The following is a 22,464-nucleotide window of genomic DNA, read 5'->3' as shown; positions in this document are numbered from 1 at the left end:
CCAAAGGCAAAGACCATCCTACCAAAGGCAAAGACCATCCTACCAAAGGCAAAGACCATCCTACCAAAGGCAAAGACCATCCTACCAAAGGCAAAGACCATCCTACCAAAGGCAAAGACCACACAGGAACAGAAACACACAGATATGGGCAGACACGTTTCAGAAATAAGTAATGTTTATTATCAACAAAGACTCAGTCATACAGGAGGGGGGATTTATAAAAGAGTAGGTGGGGGGCAGATCTGCACTCATTACTACCAAAGACAGAAATTATTACTTTGATCTATTTTTCTTTTAAAAAATGTGCCTTTAAATTTTTGTATTTCATACAAGTAACAAATTCATCAAAAAAAGGTCATATTCTACAATACCATTTGACTAATAATATGCTTGGTTTCACAAAGACAAGTTAAAAAGAGGTGGTCAAATATTGACCAATAATTGTTTTCTTTTCATACTAATATAAAACCAGATCTACTATCTAGAAAAGGTTAAAAAAAAAATGTAAAAAAAGTTTATTTACAAACAGACAAAAAAAAAACAAGTAGGAAAAAGTTGATCCTAATTCGAAGGCAACAGGTTATTGGTTATTGCAGGCTTTTTCCCAGCCCAGCACTTGATTCAGCTAACCAACTAATCATGATCTTCATTTAAACCACTATTCAAATTGGGTGTATTGCTGCTCTGGAGCTAAAACCCTCAAGGAGTTGTTCACCTCAGAGTAGAGTACCCTCCTATCCACTGATACAGGGTCAGATAGATTTTCATCCCACCCATGAATATGGATAGACTGTGCATAAAGGATCTGGGGGTAGTGTAATGCTTACGGTTTGGGAAAATCTGATCCTAGATCAGTGGTTAGGGTTAGTGTAATGCTTAAGGTTAGGACTGGGCATAGCAAAATTGTATCCTAGATCTGTGGTTAGCATCTTTGGGTTTCAATGGTTATTTCTGGTGACAAGGGAGAGAGGCTGGGACTGGAGCATGGCATGATGGGAGCTCATCGTCGATTGGTGGATGGAGGTGGTAGGGGCTAAGCCAGAGGTGAAGGGGATTGGTCCAGTAAGGAGCGGCGGAGTCTGGTTACTGGATGAGCTCATGTGGGGAGAAAAGGGGGGATGAGAGGAAGAGGATTGAGAAGAAGTGGTCTTAGTGGTGAGGGGCAGGTGTGTGTGAGTGAACAAGTGTGGGTGTGTGTGAGACTGGATGTGGGTGTAAGTCTGACCGTGTGTCTCCCTGTGCGAGTGTGGGCGAGGGGGTTTGGTGGTGAGGGAGAGGGGCTGGACCTGCTCAGGATGTGTGTGCTCAGAGTGAGAGTGTGTGTGTTCAGTGTGTGTGGGTGCGGGAGCGGCAGGGGAGGCCAGAGCAGTGGTAGGCGTGGCTGGAGAGTCCAGGGAGGAGGCGGGACTAGCCTGGGACAGGTGTGTGTGTGTCAGGTGTGTGTGAGAAACACTGGGCCTCTCCTGAGTTCCATACGACACACATGACTTCTTGGGTTGTGGAGAGAAGTGCTCTGGAGAGACAAAATAAAAAACACTGATCAGTCTTCACTGTTAGTTTCCAGTACTGTCAGAAAATAGAGTTTGGTCACTTCTCATAATTCTCTGGTCTTGGAAGTCACTTACCCTCTGAAGCAGCAGACTGGGTGTGTGTTATTTGTCCATCAGGAGCCGTCTCTGGCCTGCCATCTCTCTTCCTCTTCTTTCTCTTCCCCTGCACACAAACAACCAATCACATCACACCCTCCATCTCAAAGCAACCAATCAAATCACTACTAAATGTTTACTATAGTACTTACGTAGTTGTCTCTAGCTGACCATCCCGGGTAGAGTTGGGAGTGTAGCTGTCTCTCTTTACGGGCCATATCGTAGTATTTTGACTGCTCCTCACGAGATAGAGAGTGCCACTGTAGAGACACACACAAAGGGTTAACACATACTCCTTTCTGGAACATAGGCCATCGACAACAGTTTTCAGTATGAACACAGCCATTGTATAATCCTCCAAAGAAAGACAGTGTGCAAGCTCACGCTGCCACTTACCCTGCGTCCCAGTATCTGGTTGATGGCAGCGCTCTCCTTCAGCGTGCACTCTGCCACCACCTTGGGTCTCTGCTCCTTCATGTACAGCATAAAGGCATTCAGAGGCTTTTTCACATGGGGCTTCTTCTCCTCCTCTTTCTCTCTGTCCCCCATGGATACGCCACACCTACACACACCAGACAGAGACAGTCAGTGAGTCGGCAAGAGGTGTTAACGTGTGTGTGATAGAAAGGTGTGTGTTTGGATGCGTACCCGTGGCGGTTGCCGTCTCTTGGTTCCTGTTTGATCGCCGTGGAAACGATGGCAGGGTGAGGGACAGACGTCTGCAGGGACGGGACCATGTGGGGCGAGAAACGACTGGCCACCAAGCTGTCAATCACACACACAGGTCCATTAAGCATAAATACCATTTGAAATGACATGATTGTATTTATTACAGCAGAGGATCTCAAGTGGGTCCGGGGCAAGAGCTCAAAATATAACGATCAATAAACATATTTTTTCATGAATATTACTAATAACCGATGAAACACATTTTGATCAAGGGATTCACGTAATAAGTTGAGGGAGCAATATCATTTTTTTCATCTCCAGTAGATGTCAACAACCCTGGACAACATGGACCAGGGAGGCTCACAGGGGGATATTGGTATCCATAGTACTCCACCAATTACTCATTATCCAAATCAATACTTCTTGTATTTAAGCATAAAAGAACAAGCGGCCACGTTTTCTCTCTGCGTTGGCAAATTGTGTAGAATTCTGGGATATTAGCTTTAATGTGGCAACAACATAAATCTCTGCTCCATGACAAATTGTGTAGAATTGCAGAAAATTAGCTTGAACACCGCAACATTTTCTCACCGATGCCAAAAGGCAGGCCTTTAAAAATGTTATTTCCCAGGGCCCGACACTTGGTTCATCCGGCCGAAGTCATAGTAAAAATGTTCTATTTCAAAAGGGGTCCAGGCCACAAACAGTTTGAGAGCCCTTACTTTACAGATATAAGTCCAGTCTCTATAGTATTAAGTCTCCAGAGCAGTAATACATGGATGTGTGTGAGTGATTAGGTGAGCTGTACCTGGACATAGAAGAGTTCATAGCGAGAGCTGCAGGGTAGGATGGTCTAAACCCCCCCGCTGGAATACCGTACATAGACTGGCCCGGCCTGGAGACAAAGAGAGAGAGGGGAAACAGTGTCACATGTGTTGCAATATCATTCATTCAGCTAGAAATTGGTAGCAAAATAAACTAAACCATCATTGTATCCATCACAAGATGGTAAATGTGAGAGTGTGACTCACAGCCAGCCCAAAGGATGTGTCATGTGTCCCATGCCTCCAGGAGAGAGAGGGTAGTAGGGGGAGAGCTCTGCTGGGTGGGGAGTGCGGGGAAGACCTGGAAGGTGGAGAAGGACAGTGGAGAGAGCAACACACACACACACACACACACAGTTAAAGTCAGAAGTTCACATACACCTTAGCCAAATACATTTAAACTCAGTTCACAATTCCTGACATTTAATTTGAGTAAAAATGCCCTGTCGTAGGTTAGTTAGGATCACCACTTTATTTTAAGAATGTAAAATGTCAGAATAATAGTAGAGAGAATGATACATTTCAGCTTTTATTTCTTTCATCACATTCCCAGTGGGTCAGAAGTTTACATACACTTCATTAGTATTTGGTATCATTGCCTTTAAATTGCTTAACCGGTTTTGGAGACTGGTTTTTGTTCGGAATTTCAGATGACTGACGTGCCCAAAGTAAACTGCCTGTTCCTCAGGCCCAGAAGCTAGAATATGCATATACTTGGTAGCATTAGATAGAAACTTCAGAGGGTTTTATAAAACCGTTAAAATGTCTGAGTATAAGATAACTGATATGGCATGCGAAAACCCGAGGAAAATCCATCCGGAAATGTAATTTGAGGTCACAGTCCATAAGAAATACAAATAGAAAGGACCCATATTGCAGGCTTCCACTAGATGTCAATTCTTTAGAAAGGGTTTGAGGCTTGTTTTTTGAAAAATGAACAAGTAGTTGGAAAAACTACAAGGTGTCTCGTTAGAAAAGTGGTCTTGTTAGAGCACGAATGAGGTGCGCACTCTTCATTATTTAGCTTCCCTATTCAACATACTATTCTCCATCTTAAACATTATTGTTTATTTAGATAGAGTACCTGAGGATTAATTAGAAACAGCGTTTGACTTGTTTGGACGAACTTCACTGGTAACTTTTTGAAATAGTTTGTATGCACGTTGAATGAGTGGATTACTGAGATCATTGGCGCCAACTAAACAGACCTTTTTAATATAAAGGACTTTATCGAACAAAACGACCATTCATTGTGTAGCTGGGACCCTTGGGATTGCAAACAGAGGAAGCTCTTCAAAAAGGGTAAGTGATTTATTTAACCACTATTTGTGATTCTGTGACACCTGTGCTGGTTGAAAAAGTATTTGTGTGGGGCGCTGTCCTCAGATAATCACATGGTATGCTTTCGCCGTAAAGCCTAAAAAGAGTAAATCTGACAACGCAGTTGGATTAACTTCTTATGGCTGGGGGGCAGTATTGAGTAGCTTGGATGAATAAGTTGCCCAAAGTAAATGGCCTACTCCTCAGTCTCAGTTGCAAATATATGTATATTATTATTAGTATTGGATAGAAAACACTAAAGTTTCTAAAACTGTTTGAATGACGTCCGAGTACAACAGATCTCATACGGCAAGCAAAATCCTGAGGAGAAATCAAAACAGGAAGTGAGGAATCTGAGCTTTGTATGTATTCAGAGTCCCCAATGAAATCCCCTTGAGATATGAAGGATGTTGCACTGTCTAGGGGTTCCACTAGATGTCAACCATCAATAGAAATTATGAGACTTATGGTGTTGTGGGAGTGAATGATAGCAGAATCAGTCAGGTGTCTGGCAGTCTGCCATTTTCTGATCATGCTTATTCCTCATGGTAGTCAATTGCGTTCCATTGCTCACGAAGACAGGAAGGAATAGTCCGGTCGGAACTTTGAAGCTATATGTTAAAAACATCCTAATGATTGATTCTGTACATAGTTAGACATTTTTCTTTGACCTGTAATATAACTTTTAGAATTTTTTGTCCGGTGTAACGCTGACCAGAATGAGCGTTTGGATATGTATACCAAACGCGATAACAAAACTAACATTTATTGTGGACCTGGGATTCCTGGAGTCCTTTCTGATGTAGATCATCAAAGGTAAGGGAATATTTATCATGTAATTTCTTGTTTGTTGACATCAATATGGCAGCTATTGTGACAAATGTTTCTAAGCGCCGTCTCAGATTATTGCATGGCTGGTTTATTCCGTAAAGTTTTTTTGAAACCAGACACAGCGGTTGCATTAATTAAGGAGAGGTATATCTATAATTCCATGTGTATAACTTGTATTATCATCTACATTTATGATGAGTATTTCTGTTGAATGATGTGGCTATGCAAAAATCACTGGATGTTTTTGGAACTAGCGAATGTAAACTCATATTTTGATAAATATGAGCTTTATCAAACGAAACACACATGTATTGTGTAACATGAAGTCCTATTAGTGTCATCTGATGAAGATCAAAGCTTAGAGATTAATTTTATCTCCATTTGTGGTTTTTGAAACTCCTCTCTTTAGCTGGGGGAAAAACAATGGCTGTGTTTTTCTGTGGCTATGTGGTGACCTAACAATTGTTTGTGGTGCTTTTGCTGTAAAGAATATTTTAAATTGGATACGGTGGTGGGATTAACAACGAGAATAGCTTTAAAATGGTATGAGACATGTATGTTTGAGGAATGTTAATGAGATTTATGATGTTTTGAAAATGGCGCCCTACACTTTGACTGGCTGTTGTCATATCGCCCCCGTTAACAGGATTGCAGCCATAAGAAGTTAAGCTTTTAAATGATGACACCTTGTATTTTCATGAATGTTGAATATTACGCATTTTTTTATTTTGAATTTCGCGCTCTGCAATTTCACCGTAAGTTGTCTGTAAATTGTCGAAAGTGTCCGCAAAAAAGGTTAACTTGGGCCAAACATTTCGGGTAGACTTCCACAGGCTCCCCATAATAAGTTGGGTGAATTTAGGCCCATTCCTCCTGATAGAGCTGGTGTAACTGAGTCAGATTTGTAGGACTCCTTGCTCGTACACTTTTTCAGTTCTGCCCACAAATGTTCTATGGGATTGAGGTCAGGGCTGTGTGATGGCCACTCCAATACCTTGACTTTGTTGTCCTTAACTTCTTGGTGACAGGGGGCAGTATTTTCACATCCGGATGAAATGCATGCCCAAATTCAACTGCCTGCTACTCATCCCCAGAAGGTAAGACATGCATATTATTAGTATATTTGGATAGAAAACACTGACATTTCTAAAACTGTTTGAATCATGTCTGTGAGCATAACAGAACTTATTTGGCAGGCGAAACCCCGAGGACAAAACATTCAGATTTTTTTTTTGGGGGGGGTCACTCTTTTCAATGGGTTTTCATTGGGAATCCAAATTTCTAAGAGACCTTATTGTAGTTCCTATCACTTCCACTGGATGTCAACAGTCTTTAGATATTGGTTGAGGTTTTTCCTTTGTGTAATGAAGTACGGCCATCTTGAACGAGGGTCACTTGAAGATTGAGGCATGTGACCAGAAAGCATGCTACAGTTTGTTTTACTCCTGTATTGAACACAGATAATCCAGTCTTCAATTTGATTGATTATTTATGTTAAAAAAAAACACCTAAAGTTGTATTACAAAAGTAGTTTGAAATGTTTTGGGAAAGTTTACAGGTAACTTTTGAGATATTTTGTAGTCACGTTGCTCAAGTTGGAAACAGTGTTTTTCTGGATAAAAAGCTCCAAATAAAATGGACATTTTGGAAAAGGACCATTTGTGATGTTTATGGGACATATTGGAGTGCCAACAAAAGAAGCTCGTCAAAGGTAAGGCATGAACTATATTTTTATTTCTACGTTTTGGCACATCTGCAGGGATGAAATATGCTTCTCTCTCTGCTTACTATGGTGCTATCCTCAGATAATAGCATCGTTTGCTTTCGCAGAAAAGTATTTTTAAAATCGGACATGTTGGCTGGATTCACAACAAGTGTAGCTTTAATTTGCTATCTTGCATGTGTGATTTCATGACAGTTTTTATAGTAATTTATTTGCATTTTCACTGGCTTTTGGCCATATGCCAGAGAGGTTAACCTGTTGAGTGTAGGGGGCAGTATTTTGACATTTGGATGAAAAACGTACCCAAATTAAACTGCCTATTTCTCAGGCCCAGAATATGCATATAATTGCCAGATCTGGATAGAAAACTAAGTTTCCAAAACTGTCAAAATATTGTCTGTGAGTATAACAGCACTGATATTGCAGGCGAAAACCTGGGGAAAATCCAACCCAGAAGTGTCCTCTATTTTGAAAGCTCCATGTTCCATAGCCTGCCTTCACTCCATTTGAAGGGACATCAAATCAACCAGATTCCTTTTCCTATGGCTTCCCCATGGTGTGAACAGTCTTCAGACAGTTTCAGGCTTTTATTTTGAAAAATGAGCAAGAAAGTTCACATCGCGTTACTGAATGGCTGGGTGCCACCAGCGTTTTGTATGCGCAACAGCATGGAGCGGCCATTTTCTCTCTCTCTCTCTCTCCTATTGAAGAAGCTACAGTCCCGGTTGATATATTATAAAAACAACCTGAGGATTGACATGTTTCTACGAACATTACGGATACTATTTGGAATTTGTCTGCGATGTCGTCATCGCTCGAGCCTGTGGATTTCTGAACATAACCAAATGGAGGTATTTTAGATATAAAAATAATCTTTATGGAACAAAATGAACATTTATTGTGTAACTGGGAGTCTCGTGAGTGCAAACATCCGAAGATCAAAGGTAAGCGATTTAATTTATTGCTTTTCGTGACCAATCTACTTTGCTGCTAGCTGTTTGTAATATTTTGTCTACTGAGAGAGATGTTCTTACATAGACGCTTGGTATGCATTCGACGAAAAGCGTTATTGAAATCTGACACGCCAGGTGGATTAACAAGCTACGCTGTGTTTTGCTATATTGCACTTGCGATTTCATGAAAATTAAATATTTTTAGTCATTTAACCTCTCGCTTCTACCTGGCACGCAGGCGTCCCATCTAGAGCTCTGGAAATGCAAATGCGCTACGCTAAATGCTAATAGTATTAGTTAAAACTCAAACGTTCATTAAAATACACATGCAGGGTATTGAATTAAAGCTACTCGTTGTGAATCCAGGCAACAAGTCAGATTTTTAAAATGCTTTTCGGCGAAAGCATGAGAAGCTATTATCTGATAGCATGTAACACCACAAAAGACCCGCAGGGGACATAAACAAAATAATTAGCATATTCGGCGCTACACAAACCGCACAATAAAATAGAAAACATTCATTACCTTTGACCATCTTCTTTGGTGGCACTCCTAGATGTCCCATAATCACTATTGGGTCTTTTTTTTCGATTAAATCGGTCCATATATAGCCTAGATATCGTTCTATGTAGACTGTGTGATAAATGAAAAAAATAGCGTTTCATAACGTAACGTAATTTTTTTTTATTCAAAAAGTCGACGATAAACTTTCACAAAACACTTCGAAATACTTTTGTAATGCAACTTTAGGTATTAGTAAACGTTAATAAACGATCAAATTAATCACGAGACGAAGTGTTTTCTATAGGGATCCATCTTGAAATACTGTCCGTTTATTTCTCAACCAAAATATCCGGTCGGAGACCGGAAGAAATGGGCTGTCTCTTGTTCGTTTGACCAAGAAACAAATCCTAGGCAAATGACAAGACTGTTGACATCGTGTGGAAGCTGTAGGTACTGCAACCTCAGCCATATTTAATGTCTTTCGCCCATAACAATGGGTTGAAGCGGCGGATGGATATATTTTTCCACTTTCAGTGATCAGATTTTCCTGCACTTTTCAATGAAACGCACGTTATGTTAAAGCCACAGCCGTGATTTAACCAGTTTTATAAACGTCTGAGTGTTTTCTATCCACACATACTAATCATATGCATATACTATATTCCTGGCATGAGTAGCAGGGCGCTGAAATGTTGCGCGATTTTTAACAGAATGTTAGAAAAAGTAGAGGGTAGACTGAAGAGGTTCATTTGAATTTGGTGCTCTGCAATTCAGAGGTGGTTGATGAAAATGATCCCGCTAACGGGATGGGTGCATCAAGAAGTTAAGCCATTTTGCCACAACTTTTGTGGCAAAGTTTGCTTGGGGTCATTGTCCATTTGGAAGCTGTCTTGAAATGTTGCTTCAATATACCCACCTCATTGTGCCATCTATTTTGTAAAGTACACAAGTCCCTCCTGCAGCAAAGCACCCCCACAACATGATGCTTCCACTCCCGTGCTTTATGGTTGGGATGGTGTTCTTCAAATGGCAAGCACCTCCCCTTTTCCTCCAAATATAACAATGGTCATTATGGCCAAACAGTTCTATTTTTGTTTCATCAGACCAGAGGACATTTCTGCAAAAAGTACAATCTCTGTACCCATGTGCAGTTGCAAACCATAGTCTGGCTTTTTTATGTCGGTTTTGGAGCAGTGGCTTCTTCCTTGCTGAGCGGCATGTCGATATAGGACTCGTTTTACTGAGGATATAGATACTTTTGTACCGGTTTCCTCCAGCATCTTCACAAAGTCCTTTGCTGTGGTTCTGGGATTGATTTGCACTTCTCGCACCAAAGTACGTTCATCTCTAGGAGACAGAACGCGTCCCCTTCCTGAGCGGTATGACAGCTGCGTGGTCCCACGGTGTTTATACTTGCTTACTATTGTTTGTACAGATGAACTTGGTACCTTCAGGCATTTGGAAATTGCTCCCAAGAATGAACCAGACTTGGAGGTCTACAACTTTTTTCTGAGAACTGATTTTTTGATTTTCCCACAATGTCAAGCCAAGACGCACTGAGTTTGAAGTTAGGCCTTGAAATACATCCACAGGTAAACCTACATTTGACTCAAATTATGTCAATTAGCCCACCAGAAGCTTCTAAAGCCATGACATAAATTTCTGGAATTTTCCAAGCTGTTTAAAGGCACAGTCAACGTAGTGTATGTAAACTTCGGACACACTGGGATTGTGATGAATTACAAGTGAAATAATCTGTCTGTAAACAATTGTTGGAAAAATTACTTGTGTCCTGCACAGTAGATGTCCTAACAAACTTGCCAAAACTATAGTTTGTTAACAAGAAATTTGTGGAGTGGTTGAAAAACGAGTTAATGAATCTAACCTAAGTGTATGTAAACTTACGACTTGTATGATGTGTGTTATATAATATATATATATATAAATAAATAAACACACATCCATTGTTACAGAGAGACTAGCGAGAGGGATGAAGAGGTACCATACCTGTGTCAGGTGAGAGGTGAGGAGGGGGTGTCCGCGGGGGGAAGGGGTCTGGACTGTAGGACAGGAGGGGAGAGAAGGGGGGCAGGTGACCGTGCTGCACCACTGGTACCTTATTGGACTAGAGAGGGATGAGAGCAAGAGATTAGGAACAGAGGAAAGTTCATACGATGTCTGGTCACAAGGAGTAACAGTTTCTCCCCTAGGTGGAATTTTCACTACATTGAGCATGCATATCGGGATATTATTTTTGATAATATATCATATAGTTTTGACAATATCGCAATATTATTTGCTTGTTCTTTATCTTTTTAAATAGGGATCCACATTTTTTTTCAGCACTTATTTACATGACTGACAAACTTGTTTTCTCATGACTCTCGTCCCTCTGCAGCAGACATATGAGCAGCAATGTTTGGAACATCGAATCAAAATAAATCAGTATCGTGAGAATCGCAATACATTTTGTATTGGCACCTAAGTACCGTGATAATATCGTATCGTCCAGTCCCTGGCAATTCCCAGGGTTGTTTCTGGGTAGGGCCTCTCTGTCTAACTATCAATGACGGGGGACCAGTCCTCCATGGCAGAGCAGGTCTATCCTCAAATACACAACACACACTGGCTAATACTCACTGGAATACAATCCCGCTCATCTCATACACACTCACTCCGCCGGTCTTCGACACACACACCCCGAGGTGTGAAAGTCCTGTGTCTCCAGGCAGATTAACACTATTCAGCATGAACATTCCAGTGTCTGTCTGCAGCGAGTTTGAGGGAGGTCAGGTGTCAGGTCACCCGAGTGCTTTGTGTGTATGTGTGTGTGTGGGGGGGGGGGAGCACTCTAGGAGACAATCTAAATGGCTTATACTAGCAGAGCAGGGTTACATACCCAGGTAAGTTTAGTAAGAAAGACCAGGTACTTAGCAAGAAGCGAGCTTGAGCAACAGTCGGCCTTTTAGTTGTCAGTCAGTGTTGTAATTTTATTTATTTAAACTTAACTAGGCAAGTCCATTAAGAACAAATTCTTATTTACAATGAGGGCCTACCCTGGTCAAACCCTCCCCTAACGACGCTGGGCCAATTGTGCTCCGACCATTGTCACTGCATGGTGGCTAGATTGTGAAGCACACACAACTGCTGGGAAATATGGCCAAAATATAACATTTTTTCGTTGTGATGGTATTTGGACGGTATTTTATGTTTTTGAACAATAATCGCTCCACATTTGCTTTATGGGTAAGTAGTGCGTGACGATAAGGTGGAAACAAATACATTATTCTAAGTGATTTCAATGGCTCTCTTCTGAATGTTTTATACTTTTAAAATTTCAGCATTTTCATCCATTTCCTACACTCTTTTGAGACCATTTCCACACTGCCACATAGGGTTGCACAATATGGGCAAAAATCTAGGCCATATTTTTGACCAAATATTGCAATTGCAATTTGACTTGCGATTTAGATCAAAACACTTGGGGGAAAGTTAGAATATAATAGTGGGCACTTCGAATACAGTTTTTGACATGACAAATAAAAAAAGACGGAGTAGTTGTGACAGGTTGGAACCAAAGTGTTGGTCAGTGTTTCCTAGGGGACCCTATAACCTTTGGTTACATTAAAATGTTCTCTTAGCTACGTCATGTAGCTAACATTCACGCTTTGCCTATTCCCCTTTGATTTTGAAGAAAAGTGCCGATTTAGGCCTACACCATCACTAGTACAAGGCTGTATTAGCTAGCTACATTTGCTCTGACTCAGTCGATTTATTAGCTAGCTAGTTAGCCAGACATCTAACTAATGTCAAAAACATTAGTGTTAGCGTTAGTGTCAAAAACAATACATTTTTGACAAACTAGCTGTTTGCAGACAGTAAGATACACAAAAAAAGTGTAATTATAGAACGCTTGTAGATTTATATTTAGTAAAGTGGAAATCAGCATGGTGGTCATCAACATCTTGTTGCATGTGCTGCATTGACCATGCAAACTGAACGCAACAACTGCACGCTCCTTGAGTGACAGGGGTGGGAGCGTGGTCTGTGTGGAAAGTGGCATGAAGAGGAGAGAGACGTCTCAAGTTGCGGGGGAAACTATATTAAATGGACGCTACACACGGCGCAGTAGCGTATCACATTTAGCAAACCAAACATTGGAAAATTTTTATATAAAGGTGAAGTAAAAACCCAAACTGGTCCGTGCATCAATACCGGTATATAGTAAAATACAGTATACCGCCCAGCCCTAAGACACACAAACCCACCATGTGAGCGGGGGAGGTGGAGCGAGGGTCTTTTAAAGCAGAGGTTCCAGGAACATCCAGCATGGGCCACTTCATCTGTAGATACTGGAGAGAAAGACAAAGGAATGGGGAGAGAGAATTCAAAGATTTAAAGACTGCGTGCAAACAATTAAGCACCACACAAAAAAATGTAACTTTGTGGACAAACAACATATCATGAAATGGTACAGCTGGTAGGATGTGTGTGCGCTAGTGTGAGAGGTGAGAATGAGAAGTGAATTCCGATGACTCTCCACATGAGTCCTGGTCGGATTACTTTCTGCAGACATCTGGTGAGTGTATCAGTCAGACTCCAGCTGTACGTCTCTCTGCATGAAGGTTTATGTGTGGGAGCGCATTAGTTTAGAAAAGCAGCGGGCACACACACATGCTTTTAACGTAGGGCACAACCTCTCAGCGGTCAGTCACCACTCCAAGGTGGTGAGACAGGAAGGAAGAAGGGATAAGATATAGGGCTAAAAATGGACATGGCAATATAGAGGAGTAGAAAAGGGGAGAGTGTCGGGGAATGTGTGTCAGGGTTGTGGTATAATGTTCATAGCAGACCAACATGCTACGCCGAGTCGCTGACTTTCAGTTGAGGAAAAAAAACAAGAGCACACGCACGTCATGGATAAGGGTCCCATTGTGTGGCAGGTCAAATAAAACTCAAATAATGAGGACCACAAGAACATAATAAGTGTTTGCCTGTGCAGGGAGTGTGTTCACTGCACAATGAGAAAGTGTAGGCCCTGTGTGTGTGTGAGGGAGAGTGGGGCTGAGCACACACACACCGGCCTCCAGTACACACACACACATATACCCCCATTCCAAGGCCCCAGGAAGTTCTGGCTGTGAGTTCTAAATGAAACCAGCTGTTAGAAATACCATACTGATGAAGCCTACACAACTCTGCCTCTCCCTCTTTATCCCTAAACAATCAGTAGTTTGCTGTACAATCATGATGTTGCTGCATGGCTGGAGGCTAAACTTACTGCTTCTTACAAAACACCAAGATAGAAACCACACACACCAACACCCCCTTCCCTCCACTTAGGTTTGTGAATGCTATTCACCATAAATGAAAAAGGTACGTAAACAGCACACGGCTTGACATACAGGAGTGTCCGCCGGCCAGGCGACTAGCTATCTTTTAAATTAGCATGCCATTCTGTGCTTACACTAAACCAAAATATAAAACACAACATGTAAAGTGTTGGTCCCAAGTTTCATGAGCTGAAATAAAAGACTGCAGAAATTGTTCATACACACAGAGCTTACTTCTCCCAAATGCTGTGCACAAATTTGTTTACATCCCTGTTAGTGAGTTTTTCCCTTTGCCAAGATAATCCATCCACCTGAAAGGTGTGGCATACTAAGAAGCTGATTAACCACCATGATCATTACTCAGGTGCACCTTGTGCTGGGAACAATAAAAGGCCACTAAAATGTGCAGTTGTGTCCCACAACCCAATGCCAAAGATGCCTCAAGTTGAGGGAGTGTGCAATGAGCATTCTGACTGCAGCAATGTCCACCAAAGCATTTGCCAGAGAATTGAATGTTCATTTATCTACCATAAGCCGCCTCCATTGTTTCAGAGAATTTGGCAAAACAGAAACTATGGGATTACACAACAGAAGAATTTCTGCACAAACTGTCAGAAACCGTCTCAGTGAAACTCATCTGCGTGCTCGTCATCCTCACCAGGGTCTTGACCTGCCTGCAGTTCCGCGTCATGTCCGACCTCAGTGGGAAAATGCTCACTTCGACGGCCACTGGCATGCGGGAGATGTGTGAATCCCGGTTTCAACTAGCAGATGGCATGCAGCATGTACAGCACCGTGGGGAGAGCAGTTGCTGATGTCAACGTTGTGAACAGAGTGCCACATGGTTGTGCTGAGGTTATGAGTAGGCATAAGCTACAGAAAACAAACAGCTTGCATTTTATCTATGGCAATTGGAATGCTCAGAGATACCGTGACGATATCCTGAGGCCCATTGTCGTGTCATTCATCCACAGCCACCACCTCATATTTCAGCATGATAATGCACGGCCTCACGTCACAAGGATCCGCACACAATTCCTGGAAGCTGAAAATGTCCAAGTTCTTCCATGGCCATACTCAGACATGTCACTCATTGAGCATGTTTGGGATACTCTGTGTCGACATGTATGACAGCACATTCAATCACGTTCCAGAAGAGGAGTGGGACTACATTCAACAGCCTGATCAACTCTATGCAAAGGAGATGTCGCACTACGAGACAAATGGTGGTTTTCTGATACCTTAAGTAGGGCCGTGTATCTGTGACCAACAGCATATCTGTATTCCCAGTCATGGAAAATCCATAGATTAGGGCGTAATAAATGTATTTAAATCGACTGATTTCCTTATGAACTGTAAATCAGTAAAATCTTTGAAATTGTTCCATTTTCCGTTAATATTTTTCTTCGGTGTACATAGGGCAGCAGCCTCTAAGGTGCATGGTAGAATAACCGGGTGGTAGCCGGCTAGTGGTGACTAGACTATTTAACAGTCTACTTGACAGTTCTTCAGTCTCTTTCCCAGCTTTGATGCACCTGTACTGACCTCGCCTTCTGGATGGTTGCGGGGTGAACAGGCCGTGGCACGGTTGGCTGATGTCCTTGATGATTTTCTTGGGCTTCCTCTGACACCGGATGTTATTTATGTCCTGGAGGGCAGGCAGTGTGCCCCCAGTGATCCGTTGGGCAGATCGCACCACCTTCTGGAGAGCTCTGACACAGCCCGACAGGATGTGAAGGTAGTGAGGGTCTTTTGCCTCCTTGGGTTGAAGAGGACCTGTTGCGCCTTCTTCACCACACCACACTACTAGCCGCCAGTCTTCTTGGGTATGACTAGGGTTGCACATTTTTGGGGATATTCAGAGGTGGAAACATTCCATGGAAATATATGGGAATGAATATTAATACCATTTAAATGTAATGTTATTTTTGGATTGGATATATTTACCATATCATATGGAGACAGAAACAAACCTTTTACCTTATCATAAGTAGACAATTGCAAATGATTAAATCCTTCCAAAATAAAATAAAAATGTTGTTACGAATTGAACTTTAATTAAATTAGTTGACTCTTCACATGGGATGATTTCACTGAAAAACAAAAGGGAATATAGAATGACGCCCAATGACCTATCACATCCCCAAAAATGTTTTTCAACATACATCTGTAAAATGATAGTCTAGAAACTAAAGCTTTGGTTGTCTTCCTCTCAGAATTCCATGTCTTCTCCCTGGACCTTCTCAATGTCCACCTCTTGAACATCAGACTGTGAGGCCTCCTTTTCACTGTCACTTTCCAACCTTGTTGAGGGTGGCATGTTGTCAGGCCCAAAAAGCCTCAAATATGCCCGGATGGACACCAATTTTTCAACCCTTGTATTGGTCAGCCTGTTGCGTGTTTTGGTGTGTCTGTTCCCAAATAAGGACCAGTTGCGCTCTGAGGGGGCTGATGTTGGAGGCAACAGGGGAAAGAGCCTCAGATCCACAAAATCCCTTCCACCAGGTGGCTGATCAGATATGTTGGTACGACTGCCATATTGCATCTCCATCCCAAAGCCCTTGCTTGGAAGTGTACTTCCTCAGACCGCCAAGAACCTTGCTCTCATCCAGGCCAAGGTGGCGAGACACGGTAATGATGACACCATAGGCCTTGTTGATCTCTGCACCAGACAGGATGCTCTTGCCAGCATACTTGGGTTCCAACAAGTACTCTGCAGTGTGTAGGTGCTTCAGGCAGAAGTGCCCCTGAACAAGGCAGTTAACCCCCTGTTCCTAGGCTGTCATTGTAAATACAAATTTGTTCTTAATTGACTTGCCTGGTTAATTGAAGGTTAAATAAATTCAATTAAAAAAAAATCTAAAATAGGGAAAGTTCAACCAAAATATGCCACAAGACCTTGTGTATCTTGTGTGTATTCCACAAAAAAAAGGTTCACTGTTATGAGCAATTACAGCCTCAAGTCTTCTTGGGTATGACGCTACAAGCTTGGCACACCTATATTTGGGGAGTTTCTCCCAATTTTCTCTTCAGATCCTCTCAAGCTCTGTCAGGTTGGATGGGGAGCAAAGCTGCACAGCTATTTTCAGGGCTCCCTCCAGAGATGTTTGAACGGGTTCAGGTCTGGGCTCTGGGTGGACAAGACAATGACATTAAAAGTCTTGTCCCGAAGCCACTCCTGCAATCTCTTGGCTGTGTGCTTAGGGTTATTGTCTCGTTGGAAGGTGAACCTTTGTCCCAGACTGAGGCCCTGAGCAGGTTGTCATCAAGGATCTCTGTACTTTGCGCTGTTCATCTTTCCTTCGATTCTGACTAGACTCCCAGTCCCTGCCGCAGAAAAATATCCCCACAGCATGATGCTACCACCACGCATCACCATAGGGATGGTATTGGCCAGGTGAAGAGCGGTGGCTGGTTTCCCTCAGACATGAAGCTTGGCATTCAGGCCAAACAATCCAATCTTGGTTTCATCAGACCAGAGAATCTTGTTTCTCATTGATAGAGTCCTTTAGGTGCCTTTTGGCAAACTTCTAGCAGGATGTCATGTGCCTTTTACTCAAGAGGGGCTTCCGTCTGGCCACTCTGCTTGATTAGTGGAGTGCTGTAGAAATATGTGTCCCTCTGGAAGGTTCTTCCATCTCCACAGAGGAACTCTGGAGCTCTGCCAGAGTGATCTTCGGGTTCTCGGTCACCTCCCTGAGGCCCTTCTCCCCCGATTGCTCAGTTTGCCCAGGCAGCCAGCTCTAGGAAGAGTTGCAAACTTCTTCAATTTAAGAATGATGGAGGCCACTGTGTTCTTACGGACATTTTTTGGTGCCCTTCCCCACATCTTTGCATCGATGCAATCCCATCTCGGGGCTCTATGGACAATCCTTTGACCTCATGGCTTGGTTTTTACCCTGACTTGCACTGTAAAACGTGGGACCTTTTATAGACAGTTCTGTGCCTTTCAAGGATGAAACAGGATGCACCTGAGCTCAATTGAGTCTCATACTTAAAGTAAATACAGTATTTTTTTGATACATTTGCAAACATTTCTTAAAACCTGCTTTCGCTTTGTTATTATGGGGTATTGTTTGTAGATTGATAAGGGGGGGGGAAATGATTTTATCAATTTTAGAATAAGGCGGTAACGTAACAAAGTATGGGAAAGGTGAAAGTGTCTGAATACTTTCCTAAGGCACTGTATTGTAAATACAATATTTCTGTATTTAATAGATTTGCAAACATTTCAGAAAAGATATGCATTTCATTATGGAATATTGTGTGTAGATGGGCGAGAATTTTTTTATTTATTTAATTGAGCCGATAACAACAGCAAAGACAGGAAAATCTATTTCTTTACTGCATTGGGTGGGCCTTTCATTGTAGGCTTTATTAAGAAGGATATCCAGGTGCCCTCCAAACCATGTGCTTATGATCATATATTTAGACTAATACAACTGTTGTAGATTTTGGTTGTTCAACAAATATTCGCCAGTCATAATTACATTTGTCAAATAACTTGCATATGTTCTAATATCTTCAAATATGATTTGGTTTTCTGAGACCTGTATTTGAATATCAAATTGTTGCCTTTTAGTTGAACGCAAAACAAACCATCTTTGACTACCTTGAGTATTTGATAAGTTGGCATTTTCAAATAAACTACTATAATAAAAACTCAAACTAGTTTCTGCCCAGGTCCGTGGAGAACACAAAAGTCAACTCCATGTCAGCCTTGCAGAATTTATGCAACTGATCTCATTGTCCCATGTGAGTTCACTCTTCAGATGGTCGGTATCTCTCACTCAGTGTGTGTGTGTGTGTAAAGGTTGCAGTGTGTGTTTATGTAAAGTGTGAGGCCCTGTGGCTTGTGTTTACTCCACATTGTCTCACTGGACTTAAAATACCAGGAGAGAAGGCTGTCGACACACACCATTCACAAAGAGAGAGCTAGGTAGCGAGACGTGTTAGAACGGTGTCAGTAATCTCTCCCAGCATCCCCTCCACAAATTCACTAATGCTTAGGGGTGACTGACAACCAAGTGTGTGTGTGTGTGTTGAAAGCTCACCAAGTGAGTAAAATCAGCAACTTAAGGCTGAATCCATCCCCAACACTCCTGTCTAACTCCAACTCAAACGCGTGTGTTAAAAGAGGAAAGGGGCCAGAGCAACTCTCCATGGGGTTACAGTATCCGTGGGGGGCCCACCTATATCAAGCCCCGATCACAGAACATTACACACTTAACTTTCAGTCCTGGTCTAGAGTGCACCCGATTTCACCCTTACTGTTTTGGATACCCCTAGAGTTTTTGTCCCATATTTTGGTGAGGGTAGACGCTGGACAACACACATGTTGGTGTGCTACGATTCAGCTATTGTACAATTTACATTAGCATGTAGATCTTCACTCAGACAGAGAGGCGTGCATCTCTTACACACAATGCCATCTAATGAGGAGGAGGGAGCATTAACCACGGTGCTGACTAAAGTCAACACAACCTCCACTGTGTGTGCATGTGGTAATGATCTCCTGTGGAGAGCAACATTAGGTCAATTGAGCTTCTCCACCTCATGACAACAATAGCTCATTAATACCTGGGGAGGGGAATGTAGAGGCAGGCAGGGTATGCGAGTGGGGGGGGGGGATAAACGTACATGTTAAAAGAGCAGCTCCTGCCAGTTGTGTCGTAGGGACTATTTTTCACATCTGAGTTAAAAAGCCAAGATTGTATGTCTTATTAGACACAAACAGAAAGGACTTAGGGGATAAACCCAAATAGGTCCTCGGCCCCAATATACAGAAAGCAAACAAAAAAATGAACTACAACTAACATGGGTACGCATGGATGGTGATGACAGAAATACTGTAGCATCTATACATGTCTCCCTCTCTCACACGTGCACACATTCCTGCATCAGCGTTTTAGCAGGATGGTGTTGAGGCCTGCCTGCTGCCGAAACGCTAGTGTGTTATCATAACACACCATTAATGGCTACGAGACATATTACACTGCTCAGAGTCAGAGCACACACAGAACTCATCGTTCACCGTCCCTTATAACACACACCAGACATCACACACTAGATACACCACCACACCATATAGAAAGCTATGTTAGTCTAGCAGCCTTACTTGCAAAAAATATTAACTAAAGATTGAGTGTGTTTAACGCATGTTCGTGCATGTGTGACTGACTCACCGTCCTGGCGCCGGGTGAGAGGGCTCCGGGAGAGAGGTAGGGGTTGCCAAGGTTCCCCAGGTGACCCAGGTTAGCTAGGTTACCCAGGTCAGGGATCATCAGTAAGGGATAGCCAGCATATGGAGATGCCTTGAACAACCCACTGTCGTGTTGCTGTCTCAGAGCTGGAAAAGACACACACTGTTAACTTCAGCAATTGCCGATCCACTCCCTCCTCTGAGCTGGGGGATAGACTGGGGTCAACAGTGCTCATTGAATTGAGAGAGAGGAGGGGGCGGAGGGATAGGAAGAGGGAGAAAGGAGGGTTTTGGTTGTTTCTTATAAGGGGTGTAAAATGACCTCATTTCAACAAAGCTTATTTAAATGAATGGGGAGATAAAGGGAGACTGGGAGGTAGAAAGAGATTGTAAAGATAATGCATAGGAAAACGAGAGAAAACAGGGGAGCATTCATAAAGGATCCGTGAGAGTTACTGTTATACTAGTGAGTTTGTAAAGTTTTAGGTACCTTCTGCAAAGAACTCTCTCTGCCTGACATAGCTCTCCCAATCTGGTCTGTGCTGCTGGGGACGTCTGTGACTGCCTGCCTGCTGACAAACACATAAACATAGTTTGTAAAACAACACAGATTGGTAGCTAGAAGACAACGGCTAGTACTGTACTGCCGTGGTTTATAGAGTGATTCGATCTTCCGTCACATTAACATTAGCCAAGTAGACTAACTAGTTTACCTCGGAGTCAGACGAACTGCTGTTGTTCTCCGTCTCGTTAACCAGCGAGGACTTGACGTCGTCCAGGTCCCGCTCAGAGGACACATTCTCGGCTGTTTTTTCCTCCTGTTCCCCCTCGTCTTTAAACGAAATTAACTCGTCGTTTGCCCCCAAATCATCGCCTCCTCCCCCGTCCAGCTGCGGCATCTTGGATTTCGAAACAGTGTGGTCTTGCTGTGGAAGTCCTGTTTTAGCTAGCTAACAGTTAACTTACTCCGTTCGGAAAATCTCCAGTTCCAAAAACCCTATCTCAAAACACTTAGCTACCTAGCTAACACACGGTATTATTTATATTTCCACGCTTTTCAGTGGTAGTAACGATAGAACCCATAAACAAGATACTATTTATTGCAAACCCCGCAAAAATAAGCATTCAACGAATGTTCATTTTTGTTAGCTACAGTAGCTAAGCTAACTACAGTAGCTATTTAGGTAGCTGATTTCTTGACTTGTCCCCCTCGTTCCTTGTTGCGTCTTCTGGGATAGAAAAACAAGTTACAAAACACACCGACGAAACCAAAAAGTTAAATCCATTAATATTTGCATACGGGTGTAAAAAAATCTATATATATATAGCTAGGTATCTCCTCCAACTGAAAGGGAAAACGACAACAATGAAAAGTTGTGCGTCGAAGTTCGCTGAAACACGCACGCACATAAAACTTTATCCTGTTTCCCCCCCCCCGAGTAAAATCCATCCGAAGCGAAGTCAGCTCACCAGCCCTACTTTCTTGCTTATGTCGTCGTCCATTATCGTTAAAACTGAGAAAAAATGTAATTGTTGTGACTTCGAGAATAAGTTACTCGCGGGCTGTCTGTGTTCTGTTTTTGTGTGTCTGTGTTGGCGTGGGAAAGAAGAAAAGTCGCTTGGTGTTTCTGAAGTGGAGTGGAAGGAAGAGAGCTAGGCCGCCGCCGGGAGACTGGGGGAGGGGGTGAAGAGACAAGAGGGAGGGGGGAAGGGAGGAGGAGGGAAAGAGGGGGGGGTAGACAGCGGGAGGAGGGAAGACGTTTGGGCGGAGAAATGCCAGTCCAGCCATCAATCATGTGTAGAACCTGATCTTTCCCAGTTGATTTCTTTAAAATACAAATAAAACATTCTTAAATCAGTGTGAAAATTCTGGCAATCTTTGACATGTCTGCATTAGTCTGGATTGCACACTGAATGTCGCTGTTTTTTCAATACACTGAATTAGATTGGATTTGCATTGGCCATGTACATTATTCGTGGTGTGAAGTGAAGAATGTACTATGATGATAATGCGCATGCACCCATCCCTATCATAATCCCACCGCACACCAATGAGTTAATGAGACAACCCAGATAGCAAAATGATATTGAAAGACCTCTAAAAGGAACATTTTCCAGTAATTGAAGTTAGGTCCATTTTAGGTTCTGAATGAAAGGTGAAAATATGTTTGTTTTTTCGGACGTCGAAAATACGTATTTTCTGGATGTTGAAAATATGTATTTTCTAGGCGTTGAAATTAGGTTCATTTTCGGATCTGAATGAAAGTTGAAAATACTTTTTTTTTTCGGAAGTTGAAAAGACCTCTTTTCCAGATGTCGAAATAAGTATTTTCCAGACGTTGAAATCAGGTTCATTTCAGTTCTGAATGAAAGTATTTTAGTCATGGCTAAATCTATACTGCACATTCAATCTCACTGAAGTAAGCATGATATCACAATAAAGCTTTTTAAATCCATTT

The 22,464-nt window shown here is 42.3% G+C and overlaps 1 protein-coding gene across 2 annotated transcripts; it reads right to left on the bottom strand.

Moving 5' to 3' along the window:
- Window positions 1–157: 157 nt before the first annotated feature.
- tcf7l1a (transcription factor 7 like 1a) lies at window positions 158–21,695 on the bottom strand. 2 transcript variants are annotated; one of them, XM_035772588.2, is made up of 12 exons: window positions 20,719–21,695; window positions 20,496–20,577; window positions 19,989–20,152; window positions 12,739–12,822; window positions 10,478–10,595; window positions 3,347–3,440; window positions 3,124–3,210; window positions 2,295–2,411; window positions 2,043–2,208; window positions 1,799–1,906; window positions 1,626–1,713; window positions 158–1,513 (listed from the first exon to the last, which is right to left on the bottom strand). In XM_035772588.2, exons 1-12 carry the CDS (start codon window positions 20,902–20,904, stop codon window positions 939–941), a joined length of 1,869 nt encoding a protein of 622 aa, XP_035628481.1. In that variant the 5' UTR covers window positions 20,905–21,695; the 3' UTR covers window positions 158–938. The 2 variants fall into 2 exon arrangements, with proteins under 2 accessions (XP_035628481.1, XP_035628482.1); XM_035772589.2 differs by having other exon boundaries at window positions 20,496–20,574; window positions 20,719–21,694.
- Between the last annotated feature and the right edge of the window lie 769 nt (window positions 21,696–22,464).

This window comes from Oncorhynchus keta, chromosome 6 (genome assembly GCF_023373465.1).
Source record: "Oncorhynchus keta strain PuntledgeMale-10-30-2019 chromosome 6, Oket_V2, whole genome shotgun sequence".
NCBI classification, from domain to species: domain Eukaryota; kingdom Metazoa; phylum Chordata; class Actinopteri; order Salmoniformes; family Salmonidae; genus Oncorhynchus; species Oncorhynchus keta.
The sequence above is the reverse complement of the archived record's forward strand: the minus strand, read 5'-3'. Positions and strand labels throughout refer to the sequence as shown.